At 40.0% G+C, this 14,662-nt stretch overlaps 1 protein-coding gene across 1 annotated transcript in view; it reads left to right on the top strand.

The window, feature by feature from the left end:
- LOC144667355 (uncharacterized) overlaps positions 1 to 14,662 on the top strand; it is a 19,585-nt gene extending 4,923 nt beyond the window's left edge. The window contains exons 5-28 of the mRNA XM_078528740.1: positions 60 to 133; positions 680 to 871; positions 1,120 to 1,304; positions 2,057 to 2,198; positions 2,374 to 2,472; positions 3,364 to 3,523; positions 3,935 to 4,196; positions 5,461 to 5,488; positions 5,745 to 5,950; positions 6,361 to 6,503; positions 6,787 to 6,930; positions 7,067 to 7,262; positions 7,649 to 7,797; positions 8,220 to 8,414; positions 8,508 to 8,665; positions 9,365 to 9,482; positions 10,082 to 10,171; positions 10,344 to 10,439; positions 10,727 to 10,816; positions 10,997 to 11,149; positions 11,348 to 11,600; positions 11,777 to 11,946; positions 12,632 to 13,504; positions 14,340 to 14,662. Coding sequence (XP_078384866.1) covers positions 60 to 133; positions 680 to 871; positions 1,120 to 1,304; positions 2,057 to 2,198; positions 2,374 to 2,472; positions 3,364 to 3,523; positions 3,935 to 4,196; positions 5,461 to 5,488; positions 5,745 to 5,950; positions 6,361 to 6,503; positions 6,787 to 6,930; positions 7,067 to 7,262; positions 7,649 to 7,797; positions 8,220 to 8,414; positions 8,508 to 8,665; positions 9,365 to 9,482; positions 10,082 to 10,171; positions 10,344 to 10,439; positions 10,727 to 10,816; positions 10,997 to 11,149; positions 11,348 to 11,600; positions 11,777 to 11,946; positions 12,632 to 13,504; positions 14,340 to 14,662 — 4,499 coding nt within the window. The remainder of the gene's footprint in view (positions 1 to 59; positions 134 to 679; positions 872 to 1,119; positions 1,305 to 2,056; positions 2,199 to 2,373; positions 2,473 to 3,363; positions 3,524 to 3,934; positions 4,197 to 5,460; positions 5,489 to 5,744; positions 5,951 to 6,360; positions 6,504 to 6,786; positions 6,931 to 7,066; positions 7,263 to 7,648; positions 7,798 to 8,219; positions 8,415 to 8,507; positions 8,666 to 9,364; positions 9,483 to 10,081; positions 10,172 to 10,343; positions 10,440 to 10,726; positions 10,817 to 10,996; positions 11,150 to 11,347; positions 11,601 to 11,776; positions 11,947 to 12,631; positions 13,505 to 14,339) is intronic.

Genomic DNA, 14,662 nt, shown 5'->3' with positions numbered 1-14,662 from the left:
ATCTGATGATGACGTGATCTGTACCGGGGGCGATAACAGTTATGGTTTGATAATATCAGAACCTGACGGTCAACAACAGATATCAGTTAATGATTCCATTATTGGAAGGAGAAGTCATCCCTTTATTGCAAAGGTAAAAAGGAAACTTGTTTTAATTTTTACTAAATCCAATTGAATTAAACTACTTCATCCTTTTTCGATAACAATTCCTAAGTAGTTGCACCAAGCCAATCACTTCTTCTCAGTGTAATAGTACTGTGATCCAATCTGAACTCCTGTAAGCTGGCTTTCATCTCGCGAAAAGCGGTCGAAAAGTGGCTTAGGTACTTTAAAAAATTAGCTCTTGTTTCACCTCCAAGTCTCGCGTTTGAACTGTATACCTTAAAGGTTTCTTGGGAATAAATTCCCAATTTCTTAGAGCAGCATGCAAGTATGAAAAGAATATTCACACCAGGCGAAACCGTTCCAAAGTTAACATATGTTTGAAAAGAGTGTAAACGAGCCTTGATGGCAAATTAAGAGTCATGAGGTACATATTAACAATTTAACAATTGGTTGAGACAAACCATTGTGTCGGAGGTTCCTGCAGTGCCTTATATACTTAAGGACAAAATACTCCGGTCACTTGCATTGGAGTGACCTTCTTACATCTGACTTAAACATTACCAATTTTTTGTAGGTGGTGAAATCACACGTTACTAAAGACTTTATGCTGATTGAAGTTCTTCAAGTTCAGTCTGTTTTAAACGGCACAGCTGTTACCATCGTAAGTTTAGACCAACTACACAAGGAACACAGAAGGCACAAGAGGGACATCCTGAATAAGAAAATAACATTTAGTAAGAGTCGTCAAACGGAAGCAAAGTTATCGGTGAGTACTTGCCCAAGCGATGCCCAAGTAAGAGAAAAAAAGGAGATTGAAGTTAAGGGCCAGTGTGTCAGTCAGTAACTGACCGACAACAAGCAATGCGACGCACCCTGTGACTGACCTCCTGACTGGCTGATTGTCTGTCTAACTAACGGACTGATTAATTGACTGACTGACTGACTGACTTGTTCGCTATAAAGTAATGCGCTTCTTTCATACTTATTTACATACTTGTTTGATTTTGTGTCCAGCTTCGAAATGGTTATATAAATATCAAGGAGACGTTCACAATGTATGCAGACTTTATTATATCCATGGGCATGTTTACCAGACGTGATAACAACGGAAACCTAAAAGCTAAAGACGCATTAATTGGATTGGAGATGGTTGGTAAAGCAACATACGATGCTGAGGTGACATTAGGAATCGAAGCGAGGTCAGCGTTACGGTGTAGTACTAAAGATTTGTCACTTATGTTTTTGTCATTGTCGGGGTTAATATATTGCCCGGGGCTTTTTCTTACTCTTGGGTTCACTCAAATGAAACCTTCAGAAAGGGATGCATTTTTAACGTACATCTAGGAAAGAGGTAACATACTCGCTAGGGGTGTTTTTTCTTCTTCTGCCAAAAATGATATACAGTTGAACGTCTCTAATACGGGCACCGAAGGGACAGAGCAAAGTGGTCGTATTAGAGAGGTGCTTTTTTATAGAGGGCACCACTTTGACTTCATTGACAGCTTAAAGTATTTAGTTACTCGAAATGTTCTGCAACGCAATTCTGCAGGGTAAAAAATTACCACTGTACTAAGCACAAATACGAAAACGTCAAGGATAAATAAAGCGTTACAGTGTTGTTTTTGTAACCACAAACATGAAATTGCATCAGGAACACAAACTATCATCGCCTGATCACCGAAGTGTCCGTAATAAAAAGGTTAAGTTTATATGAATTTATTCGCTGGGTCCGAGATTTAGTTTCCGTTCTCCGTATTAGAGAGGGTCCGTTTTATAGTTTTCTAAAGAAAGTATATGAGAATTTTGTTGGAACATCGAAGAGTGTCCGTAATAGAGAGGTGGCCGACTAATGTGACTAACTTCCTGTGGATCACTTCTAGTGGTTGCGGAAGTAGTAATGGTAGAAGTGGAATTTGTGAAAGTGTTGATCGTGTCTTTTTTCTCTTTATAGTAAACAACATCATTTCCACAAAAAGCGTTCAATTGTGGATCCAGTTCAGTTAGGACGAACTTTTTGCATCCGTATCAATTTCTTGTGCATTCCGTGTGCTTTCTTCTTCGATCTGTACTTCCAAACAACCGGGAATGTTGTGGTAAGACCTCTGTTAGTCAGAATTTAAAGTCAGATACCTATATGTGAACTCAAAACAGTTATGCGCATGTTTGCCTACAAAGCAGTTTTTGTTGCCTGTTTTTGTTGTTTTAAAAAATTATTTTATTTACGTACACACATTTTACACTGTCGTTTTTGCTGTTACGGTTAACCAGGGAAGGGCTTATGTCACCACGACACTAAAGAGCTCAGCTCGGTTAAGAATGGGTGGCTCCTGCACACTGTTTGGTGGATGCCAGATCATCAAGCCTGATGTGAGTACTGAAAAGTAATGTAAACTGAATAAAATGCAAAACAAAAATAAAAAATCAATGAAAAGAGTGACGAAGAAGAGGAGGGGGAACTCCCATTAAAATAGTATAGGCATTTGCCACAAACGATCGTAATCTCTGACCCTTTACAAGGACAAAAAATCGAAAATTGATACCTTTTTAAGGGCCATTCTTTTACTCTTTTCTGTAGCATAGAAGGTTTAACAGGTAATCAGTTTTATCAGACCAAACTTTCTCGTTTAGCTGGACATTTAAGCAATGTAATTCATTCAATCGATAACCCTACCTAAGGATCCCAAGGGATCACTAAGCCAAAAGACGCACATGGAACACCCTTTTAAGGTCTGATAACCTCATAATAAAGAACATACCCAATCCCACAGGACATACCTATACTTATTCCAAATATGGGAGCCTCGCCGCCCCAGAGAGAGAGGATACGTTGGCGGGAGAAGTAAGTTTACCGAGCCTCTCTTTTCCTGTCTCCTGCTATATAAAATGGATGTTATTTCGTCAGTTGCTTTATCATACTCATTTTATTTAAGTTGTCATGAGTGTCATGTTAAAAAATGTATAATAACACAGCTCAACGTAAGCGTCATGGAAATTTATAAGAGACTTATTCCAGTTGAGCTTCAACTAATGAAGTTAGACAAAGCGAAATTGCTCTAGGTGTATTGCCAAAATCAATTGATATAAAACTGGCAAAGATAGTCCAATCATATAAAATGACAGCGAAGTAAAAACCAAACATTTGAAATAGGCGCTACGAGGAAATATAGTAACTAAATCCAACCAACACGCCCAAATCACACCATTACCTTTATTCACTTTAAAACTGACAAAGATGTAATTATTTTGTTTTGTTTTCAGTACGAGATTGAACGTCGCATTGTCAAAAAACAGCCTAACGTTCAATTTGAAGTATCAGTGGAATCTCGATTCGCTCCTAGAGTCACACTCAGGGTACCGTCACTGCCAAAATTTCTGAAAAAGATGGTGAATAAGTTCAACAAATTGTTCAAAAAAATCCGTAAGTAACACGTTGTGTATTTGTCGTCTCCTTGTTTAACTGGGCAACTTCTGGGCTACAGTTTCAAAAAACACAGCTATGAAAACCGAAATACGAAAAAAATACATTCCCGGAAGAGTACAAATTCACGCATTTGGGCAAGAAGTAAGCGTCCAAAAACACTTCGGGCTATTTAGGCCATGTGTGACTGGATCTCCCCCCCATCCTTCGTATTATGATGGTCACCCACCCCAAACACCACTTTAGACCTCACTTGACTGTTAAAAAAACCCTTTAGTTTCACGAGGAACCTGCGAGTGGATAGCAGTTTATACTTAAAAAAAAGCCAGTTGTCGTATTGTGTTTTATGTTATTTTCGAGTTCTACAAACCTGGATTGACGGCAGATATTTTAATTTTCTCTCCACTGCAGTTGGTCTCAATAATGGCATTAGCTCAAGTACCGGTGATTACTCAATTCTTCGACTCAGCATTGAGGCTCCCTACATAGTAAAACTCACTTATGCAACCTGCGTCGACGAATGTCTGAAAAAGAACAGCAGAAAACCCAATGAGTTATCCATTGAAGGTGGTTTTTTGGAACTTGTTGGGAAAGTGGAGATTGGCTTCGGAAAAGTGAATTATGAGTTGGGAGCTTTGACTGCTAAGCTGCACGGGTTTGGGGACAAAAAAAGGTTGGTTTAACATCGACAGCACCTATTCTGTATACTGCAACTCTCAATGCTAATCAATAATTGTATTAAACAGACATCCCCCCTTAGGAGAAATAAAACGTAAAAGCAAACTCATACCCCCCCAACCATCGTACAAGGGGGGGGGGGGGGTGGATGGAACACCTCCTCGGAGTTTTCGTTATATTAAAGCGTAGCGAAATTATTTTGCACTGAGAAGAAAGCCCTTAGCTTACTCTACAAGATCATATGACGTCACGTGAGTCATTAGAGCCGCCATCTTGAATCCGCCATCTTTGCTAACCGAAGACACTGGATACAAACAAATAATATTGTAGATAGAACAGAAACTCGAAGGATTCAAGAATATCCCTAGTGGGAGTCTGACCAGTTGGTCAAGAGTAAGGCGAACGATTTGAACCAGGAATCAGATTTCAAATACAAATGCCTAAATAATTTTACTTCTTAAAATAATTCAACGCCAAAAATCCAACAAGCAAAACTATTCAGCCACGTCGCCTCCAAAAACCATTGTTGAACAAAAGTGTGGAATTAATATTCTTGAGAAAGCACGTTACCATAGCAATGGTATAAGCTATGTTTTGTTTAAAAACAACACAATGCTACCTCAAAATAATTATTTTAGCAACAAATATTGCTGTAAGTGGATGTTATCGTGCTGATGACATTTAATTTAAAAAAAGACGGCGTCCAAACAAGCTTGTGGCCTCTGCTGCCTACTACTCTAGCCATCTTGCCTACTACTCAAAAAACTTTGACTGGGTTGAGGTGTCAATAGTAAAAAAAAATTGAACTATGTGATCTTATTTCTAAATTATTGAATTGCGATAAGCTTTTCATTTATGTTGACAGAATTTACAAGGAAAGAATTTTTGAAAGTGAAAGGAGGCTCAGAACTCGCGAATCGATCGAGTGCGTAAAGAGGAACACCTATTTAAAGGGGCCTGAAGAAGTAAAACGTTAACTGGGTAAATGTATTTGGGTCACTGGGATTGGGAATAACAAACAAAAAAACAGTGGAACTGGTACTGGGAATGGGGAAATTGGGGAAAACAATAGTCTGGAAAATGGGATTTATTCTCCCCCATTTTCTGGACCCTCTATTTACTGAGCAGGCGAGACTTAAATCTGAACTTTATCATCTGACAGTTCAGTATCAATTGAAGAGTTGCAGAGTCAAACAGAACGTTAAATTTGGGACTCTGTTATAATATACTCAGCCGAATGTTTTTTGTTCTGTTTTCAGTACTTGCTTACCTTGTGGAAATTCCAAGGTAAGTCTTTTCTGTTTATTCCTCGCACTTGCTAGCATTTGCATCTTTGCATTTTTTTAAGCATTTGGTCTTCTTACTGTCCGCTAATCTTACACTTGAAGTCCGGCAAACAAGTTACACCATATTGATATATTTTAACTCGACTAAATTAAGACAAGGACCAAATTCCTATAATTAAATCTGTGAGTTTGACTCCAATCATGAAAATGTTGACGTATGGCCCGTGCATCAATGTTTTTTACTTGTTTCATTTCAGCCTGCCTGTGGATGTCCCACAACACCACCACCGACAACAACCGGAAGTACAACGGTAACCAGTACTGGTACAACCGGAAGTACTGCAACTTCACCTACTCCCACTCCTACAGCTACTCCAACTCCTACACCCACCCCTCCCCCTTGTGAATGCGCTGACGGTAAAAAGGGATTTATTGATGAGACTGGAAACTGTAACTGTCCTCCGTAAGTTTGAAAGTTTTTTAATGTCGTTTTTACGAATTGTTTGCTCAATATGTTCCAGGAAGTGCAGTGGCATTAGTAAGCGCGCTGGACTGTGACTGGGCGATCTAGGTTCGAGCCTTGGAGGAGTCACTGCGTTACATTCTTAAGTTTGGGCGAGAATCTTTACTAAACCGATAAGTTTCGGAACCTGGAGAAAAGTACCATCGGTCTGTTGGACGACCATAAGCCCCGAACGCAGACTTTTACTCTAACTTGACACACAATATATACAGTGCTTCAATTTGATGTAATACTCTTATAGAAAAGGGTAACATCCTGTAAAGTTAGCAAGAAGATACATTGTGCATTTTTCCCCTTTTTGCTTTTTATAGCTATTTTTTACCAACCGTATTATCGTACCTTACTTTAAGGGAATGCCCGAATGGAAAGAAACCTGTTATTGTAAACAGTCGTTACGAATGTCCAGATCATCCACCGTGTGGTGAGCCCCCGAATTGTGTTGTGGGAAGGAAAGGACCAGGATGTTCTCAACCAGACGTACAGCCTTGTTCTGGTGAGGTTTGCAACGAAATATATCACAATAAATAAAAAAGGCGGCTTTAAAATTATTTTATAATCAAGTGCAACAAGGTTATCGTTTTCGTAGTTTTGTTTTACATATGCAGTGATTTAAGGTATTTGAAATTAACGGGACTTAAATTAACGCGAATCGAAGGAAAAATAAATTCCCAATAAAGCAAATAAACGCGAAAGAGGGTGACGCGAATTTTTGAAATCCCCGTAAATTTCATAAAAAGGTTAATTTCCTTAATATAAATTGTGTTATTTTATTTTAGCGGACTGTTCTGGTAATGGCGTGCCCGTTGCTACTAGCGACTGCGGATCTCGCTGTGCTTGCTCGGGCAGGTGGACTGGAACTTGCTGTGATAGAAGGCTGCCCCAGAGGAACTGGGGCGATCCTCATCTAGAGACACTAGACGGTGAGCTGTCTGCTTCTATTTAAAATGAAATTCAGTCTTCACTTTGAATATAGCTTAAAGAAAATGATTTCAGCTTTTTTGGGAACCAAGTGGGATTTGTGGTGCGGAGGTATAAACATCTGTGTTTCCTCTACAGGAATCGAATATGATTACTTCGGCATTGGAGAATTTTGGGGCTGTAAATCTCTCTTCAATGACTTTGGAATGCAGTTCCGATTCTTTGCCTACCAGCGAGCGTCACTGACAGGAGGTGTGGCTTTAAAGGCGGGACAAAGTGTGCTGGCAATCATGACTGTGAACACGAGTGACAATCAAGAATTTCCAAAACTGAGGTTATTATTATCCTCATTATTTTGCTTGGTAATTTAAAAAAGTTGACATTCTTCACTTTTAAATGTCGAATGAACCAGTTATTTGTTCACTCAGTACAACAGAAATTTGGAATAATCATCCAAAAATCTCCGGATTAAGATAATAAGATATATAAATTTAGTTAGCGGAGCTTAATATTTCACTTTTCTTACTTATAACAGTTGAAATATGCAACACTTGTGTGGTTGGTCTGATTCAGAACTACTTCTACACAACACTGTTCTACTTTGCACTGTTCTGAAAAAAAAAAACTGAATCAACCACATTGTAGCAATTATATAAACATGTGGTGCGCTGTTTGTTTTTTATCTTATTTTTCCGTTTGTGATTGTTTTTGTTTTTACAGAATCGATGGAAGGCTGATTAACTTAACAGCTTATGTCGGGCAGAAGATGAAGCTTAGTAATGGAACTGTTGTTATGGATATTCAGAAGACTTTTAGTTCGCAATCAGACGAGACAGGAATTGTACTCATATCATTACAGTACGCGTCAGGTTTGTGAGAATTCTTAATGAGATTTGATGGGGCAGTTATGTCATATCGTTTGAAATCACTTACTGAAACTTTTTTTGTATTTTTTTTATTCCAATCACTTTCAGGTAAAATGTTGCAACGATGAAACAAGCTCCGTAAATTTCTGTTCACACAGTTGAGACGTCCTTGGCGCATTTAACCCCTTTTGAAAACTTTCGTTGCTTCGATTTTTGCCGAGTTTACTTCATTTCGTCCTTACTAACTGCCCCTTGGGTCCCTGAAGATACAGTTTAGCGCCTTGTCTATTCTGTTCCCAACATTCGACGTTGTTAGGGAACACACCTTAATTCAGGACATTCCCAAGACTATGGCCATCAAAGGACCCATAATCCAATGCTAACGATACCGGTCGTTCTAAAGTTAACTTTTCATTTCTCTCCAGGCCTAACAATCACAACCGACGTACGTCACAGTCACGTTATGGGTCGCCAGTACCTGAATGTGCTGTTCACACCAACAGCAGCGTTTAAAGGCCACACAGAGGGGCTGTGTGGGGTAATGGATAATGACCCGTCCAATGACTTGAAGGGCCCTAATGGGCAGCAATATAACGATCCTATTCCGTTTGCTGATTCTTGTAAGTGGAGCTTTAATATTACTAATTAAAGATTTAAATGTAACCGTTTCCAAGATTGCTTTTACATTAAGAACTGTGTTCTTTCTTCTTTAGGGCGTATAACTGCTGTTCACAATAACTCGGGCCTGCGAGGAACATGGTCGTGGAATTCATCCAACTTTCACAGTGATGACGTCATGGACTCGTCATACAATGATCCTAACTTTGTTCCTGTGTACTCTTTAGAGGGTATCAGTGACGTCATCATCGCGGTAAGTTACTTGTTGTATCTCCTTTAATATACTGCTAGTTTTAATTTGTATTTTAAAAAATGTTTTACTGTATTGCACAAGTAGGGAAATTTACCTTTTAGCTCAGCTTTTAGATTTAATTTTACATTGCGATTTTAATTCGGTTTTGAGTAGATTTTTAATTAGATTATTGTTTATAGTAGATTTCTAACTATTGCTTTATTTCTGAGGGCTACAAATTTATTAGGTTTTTAACTATTACGTGTTACTCTCGTTAAATAAAGTATGATTGATTGATTAATCAATTGATTCGCGATGGTATAGCCAGCGTGGCATGCTGCGAGGGAGGGGGGGGGGGGGGGTGAGGCGATAACCTCCAATTGTCACGCAGTCTCGGGATAGCACCGTGTCAGTAAGGCCATGTTATGCGAGACAATTTATCTTGCTCTTTACAACGCAACACTGGCAACAAAAACACTCACTGTAAGTCGCAGTGGGGGTGCAACACGTTCGCATCTATTTATTTATTTTATATACTCGCAAAGCACTCGCTGGAAATTACCATCTGTAAAAATCTCCCGAGTTGCGATTGAGAACAAAGAAAACTACCTGTAAACTTTTCGTTCTTTTACATCTTTTATGCAACTCATCAGAGCAAAGCAGAGGCAGTTTTGTAGTCGAGTTACTAATTTAATATCTGGTATGCCTATTACATCGCAGAAAGCCACTGCAGCATGTTCGTCACTTGGACTCACAGATGCTATGTTAAAAAGCTGTATCTATGATGTAGCCGTCACAAATGACACGTCATTGAGTGATCAAGAAACTTTGAAGCAAGGTGAGTACAAATAGCAAAGCCACTACCAACACAACAACAAACAACTTGTTCCAATTTGATTTTTAAATATTACAATAGGTAATTAGCACTCAAAAGTCCAAACGTGGCTCGCTGATAGAGTTGGATCCGGGCTATAACATGCCGTTTCCAGATTTGAAATCGATCAAAGTTTCTCGAAGTTATGGCTCTTCGAAATTTGGGCCCTGGTGTCACGCCCATTTTCGCCGAAATTTCAAAATGCCCCGAATAAGTCCAAACTTGGCCCGAGGATAGAGTTGGACCAGGGCTATAACATGCCGTTTACAGATTTGAAATTTAGATTGAGATTGGGAATTGTAAATAAAATTTGTATTGTATTGTTGCAACAACAACAACAACAACAAAATTTAAGAGAAAAACAAAAACAGCAGCTAAAAACATTCTGGCTCGTATGTGGTGGACGTCTACATTGCCAATGACGGGAACAAAATTACACAAGTTTAAAGTCAATCACTGCCGGAGGCAGAGACGCAATTAAGATGCCTTAGTGTTTATACTAAAGTACGGTGTAGTCACCTTTTTATGCAAATATATTTCATTTTTCGGTTGTTGGCTTTTAGACTGTCCGGATGAGTGTTCCGGGAAGGGAAGATGTGTCAACTCCACGTGTCAATGTATGATTGGTTGGTCCGGTGACAGTTGTGAATTTGGTAGGTAGTATTGAATGTAAAATATAATGTATACATGCATCACAGAAAACCAGAAGGATAAGTATCACTTTTATACAATTCTTAACAAGTATTATAACCTTGGAACAAAATATACCTATATTGTAATTTGTTCATATATCAGCTTCGTGTCTTCAATATTTCTTTTACCCAGGTAACTGCACAGACTGTTCAGCAGAGCACGGGAAATGTGTGAAAGGATTTTGTGAATGTGAGGATGGCTGGGAAGGCGTTACTTGTGAACAGAAAGGTGAGTTCAAAGAATAAACACTGACCGCGTACCCTTCACAGTTTTCACCTTATACACAGCTGTTCAAAAATGGTAGAATTGTAACAGCGTGCGAAAGACCGAAAACAAAAGCATCAGGAACAGGTTCTGATCCCTAGCCGCGTTGTGTTGTCGTCCCCAGCACTTTCTGTGCTGACACCACATACACCTTGCATACACATACCCGCATTCTTACTACAATAACTTAAAAATCCATTTAAAAACCATCACTTGCCGTTTCTTTAATCAAGTTGAATATTATATTGTAGCCACGTGCTTCAACGTCAACAACTGCACAAGTCCCACCCACGGAATATGTCAGAGGACAGATCAATGTCGCTGTCATGACGGATACATTGGTAGGTTATTCCAAACTGCTGCTGACATAATTATTTGAAATTGTCGTTCAAAAGGACTTATCAAAGCACGGCTCACTTGGTGTATTTCTTTTATTCAACACTTGGAAGCTAAATAGCAGTGAGACCATTGTCCTGTACATCATTCAATTTATTTATCTTTCTTTATTATTATATCGCAAGGCCGTGATTGTACCATTGTTCCAACTTGTTCCAATGTGTCTGACTGCTCTGGACGAGGCATCTGTATCGACTATGACGTATGTAAATGTCAGAAGGAGTGGACTGGTGCAGACTGTACCCAGTTCTCCTGTGGATCTCTCGACCATTGCTCTGGTAGGAGTCCTTCCTTGACAAGTTTTCCTTAACAGATCTCCATACATATATACATTTGATCATATTTAAAGTAACTAAAATGTGTTGTTGTTCTGACATAAAAGTTAACAACAACCCATAGAGTGCATAATCCCCAAGTTTTTCTTTAAATGTGCAGGAAGAATTACTGAACATTTCTCAACTGAACACTGTTTTCAGGTCATGGGCGCTGCGTTGCTCTCTACGAATGCAACTGCGAACCGGGCTGGACTGGAGTCAGCTGCGCTCTTCCTGATTGCGCAGGCGTCAACCAATGTTCAGGTCAGGGCGAGTGCGTATCAAGTGACACTTGCCAGTGCTACCCAGGATTCCAAGGTGTCAACTGTAGTGACGTAGTAGATTGCGGGAGTCTTGGAAACTGTAGTGGAAATGGAGTTTGTATGCAAGAAAAAGGCGGGAATCTCACTTGCAGGTAAACTTTACCACCTCACGATGCCTCGTGTTGTCTCGCCTCCGCTGGCCTCCCCTTACCTTCTCTCGGTTCGACACGTTTCCTTTTGTCTCTTCTCGTCTGATCTCATCATAATGGACCTTTCAGTTGAAGCTCTAACTTTGTTTGTCATATTTTTTGTTACTTTTAAATTCCAGATGTTTTGCCGGCTTTAGCGGTGTCAATTGCAGCGTTGCCTCATGCCTTTTGGTAAACAATTGTTCTGGACATGGTCAGTGCTTAGAAGCAGACTTCTGTAAATGTGATGTGGGGTATACTGGGATCGACTGTTTAAACGCGTCTTGTGAAGGCGTTAACTATTGTTCAGGTAAAGAAACTGTAGCAATTGTAAAATACTCCTTGTTGTTTAATTCCCAGAAACACGAGGTTTTCACTGGCCTCACAGGCCATTTGGCTCGAACATGGACTTAACAATAAACCCTCTGAAAGCAACGGTCACATAACACATCTCCATGGTTTGTCTGTGTATTTTGATAGTTTTATGTCGTCGCGCATGTATCCCTATTAATTTAGTGGATCAAATCTCCCTGCGTATTGCCGAGATGTGTCGTGTGACCATTGAATTTAGAGGGTTTATTTGGACTTTACCTCTACCTAACATCGCCCGAGCGGTCAAAAGATGCGCGGCGCGTTCAGTTCTATCTCCGCTAGAAGACGCGTCTGAAATTCCACCTTAAAATCCACTCTGATGAAGTAGCTCTTTAGAGATCCGTTTGGTATGTCTTATTGGTTGTTCTACGCGCGCAAAAACGACCAAGGTTATAACACAAGGATTTATAGAAAAAACTTCATAAGAATGAAATTCTTGGTAATACGTCTTCTTTTGCCAAAGATAAATTCAGCGCGTGACAGACATGTATCTTTGCAGTGCTCTAGCTAGTTTTAGTCCCATCTATCGTTTTATTAAGCAGAAAACAAAGACAAATGTATGAATTAATTATTGTTGCTGCATATCTATCATGTATTCACACAAAAAATGCATTTTTTTGTAGGACATGGCGTTTGTACTGGTTATGACACATGCGCCTGCGATCCTCTGTGGCATGGGCCAGCATGCAGTGAGGCGGACTGTTCCGATCTCAATCACTGTTCTAACAAAGGAGATTGTATTTTACCGAATACTTGTGAGTGCTATCCGGGATATGACGGTGCGGCGTGTAACACGACAGCTAAACCAAACCTACACGCTCCGAGTTTTGCTGCTCCGTTTTACAATGCGTCAATGTTGGAAAACAGTCCAATCGGAACGAAAATTCTCCGAGTTCAAGCGAGCGATGCCGACTCAGGTCGAAATGCACAGCTTTTGTTTTTGTTGGATGACGGCAATGACGCCAGCCCAGCTTTTACAATCGATAGCGTTTCGGGCGAAATCTTTACGTCGTCGGCTTTGGATTACGAGAGTTCATCTCCACGTCTGTTTAAGCTGAAGATCGTGGTTTCAGACAATGGAACTCCGCGCAAGTCAAGCTTCGTGTTCATGTATGTTCACATTGTTGACGTGAATGATAACTGTCCTGTTTTTAACTCTCTTCACACAAAATGGTTTAACATCTCACAGAATACTCATCCGGGAACTTTTCTGACAGTGGTTTCCGCTACTGATCAAGACAGTGGGCTCAACGGAGAAGTGAGGTATAGTTTGTCATACGCAAGCAACCTTGACGGAGCATTCAGAGTGGGGGAAAAAAGTGGTGAGCTGATGGTTGTCGGCAAACTAAAGGAGAAAGAGTATCGGCTGGTGATTATTGCACGTGATCTCGGCACGCCATCGTGTTCCCGCCAAATTGACGTCACGGTGAATGTTTTTGCTGAGTCAGCAGTTACTAAAACTCCGAGGGAGATTACTACAGTAGTGAATACGGAAGGTATTGTTATTTCTTTACCCTTACACATCTGTAATATCATCGGCTTCTGGGAGAATAATAATAATAATTATTGCCTCTGGGAGAATAATAATAATTATTATTAGTATACTGTAATATACATTACTTTTAACCTTGCAACATGAATTATAATGCTCAAGTTCTTGTTTTCTCTTAGTCACACATAACAATCTTCTCAGTGAAGACACTGGTCAACAATTGGACAGCGAGCCTTAGTTTCCTGAGCGCATGAAGCCGTGTTTCCCATATCACTTATACAAAACAAAGGCGATTGCCAGAAAGGGGTCTAAATTTATGGTCAAACCTTGAAGTCAGAGGCTTACTCCGTGCACAAATGCATCCATAGACCCAAAACCTCCTTCTTTAGGTAAACATCTAGTAACTCATCAAGAGAATATCTCTTGAACTCATAAAAAAGGATTTTTATTGCGTCCAATACGTTTCCAATTTGTGATAGTAGATCATACCGAAAGTGTCAAGAAGAACCTTAATCAGTCGCCAACATCAGATATAAGAAAATGTTCTTATGCCTGATAACAAATTGGGATATAGCATAACTCGTTTCCCAACAAGCGCTTGCAGCGAGGTCGGGTTATGCGAATTGTTAGCAATCGCCATGGACAGTTAGTCGCTTACGATACCTGTGCTACAGTAGGTTCCGATAGAAATGATTCGACAAGAGGAATAAATTGGCATTTTGAAAAGGTGGTCGCTAACAGGGGATGGTCGAAGGAGAAAAAGTCGCACATGGAGGTTCGACTGTACATCAGAAATGTCCTAGTCAGTACATATAACATCGCCTTTTATTTTCCTATAGCTGACAAGAGCACTTCAACTGTATCCACCAAAGCGGATACGACAAAGTTTCCAGCTTCTGCACCCACCAAGGACTGGTACAAGAAACCTATGATTATCATGGGATTTTCCATTGGCGGGTTTTTTCTCTTCGTCTTCATTCTCCTTATACTTGCCATTCTGTCCCGGAAGTGGAAACGCAAAATTAATGTGGCCATCGACTATCATGCTCCGTCCCGCCTCGCAGCAATGCCCGGAAGTTTCGTGAACTACCGTCCCTCCACTTCAGAGGGTGGCGTCGTTGAAGACATGGAAATGGAAGATTTGAAAAACGTCTCGCGTTGA

This window comes from Oculina patagonica, chromosome 10, assembly GCF_052425735.1.
Source record: "Oculina patagonica isolate OP01 chromosome 10, crgOcupat, whole genome shotgun sequence".
Taxonomy (NCBI): Eukaryota; Metazoa; Cnidaria; class Anthozoa; order Scleractinia; family Oculinidae; genus Oculina; species Oculina patagonica.
Note: the sequence above shows the minus strand (reverse complement) of the source record. Positions and strands in the feature narration are given on the sequence as shown.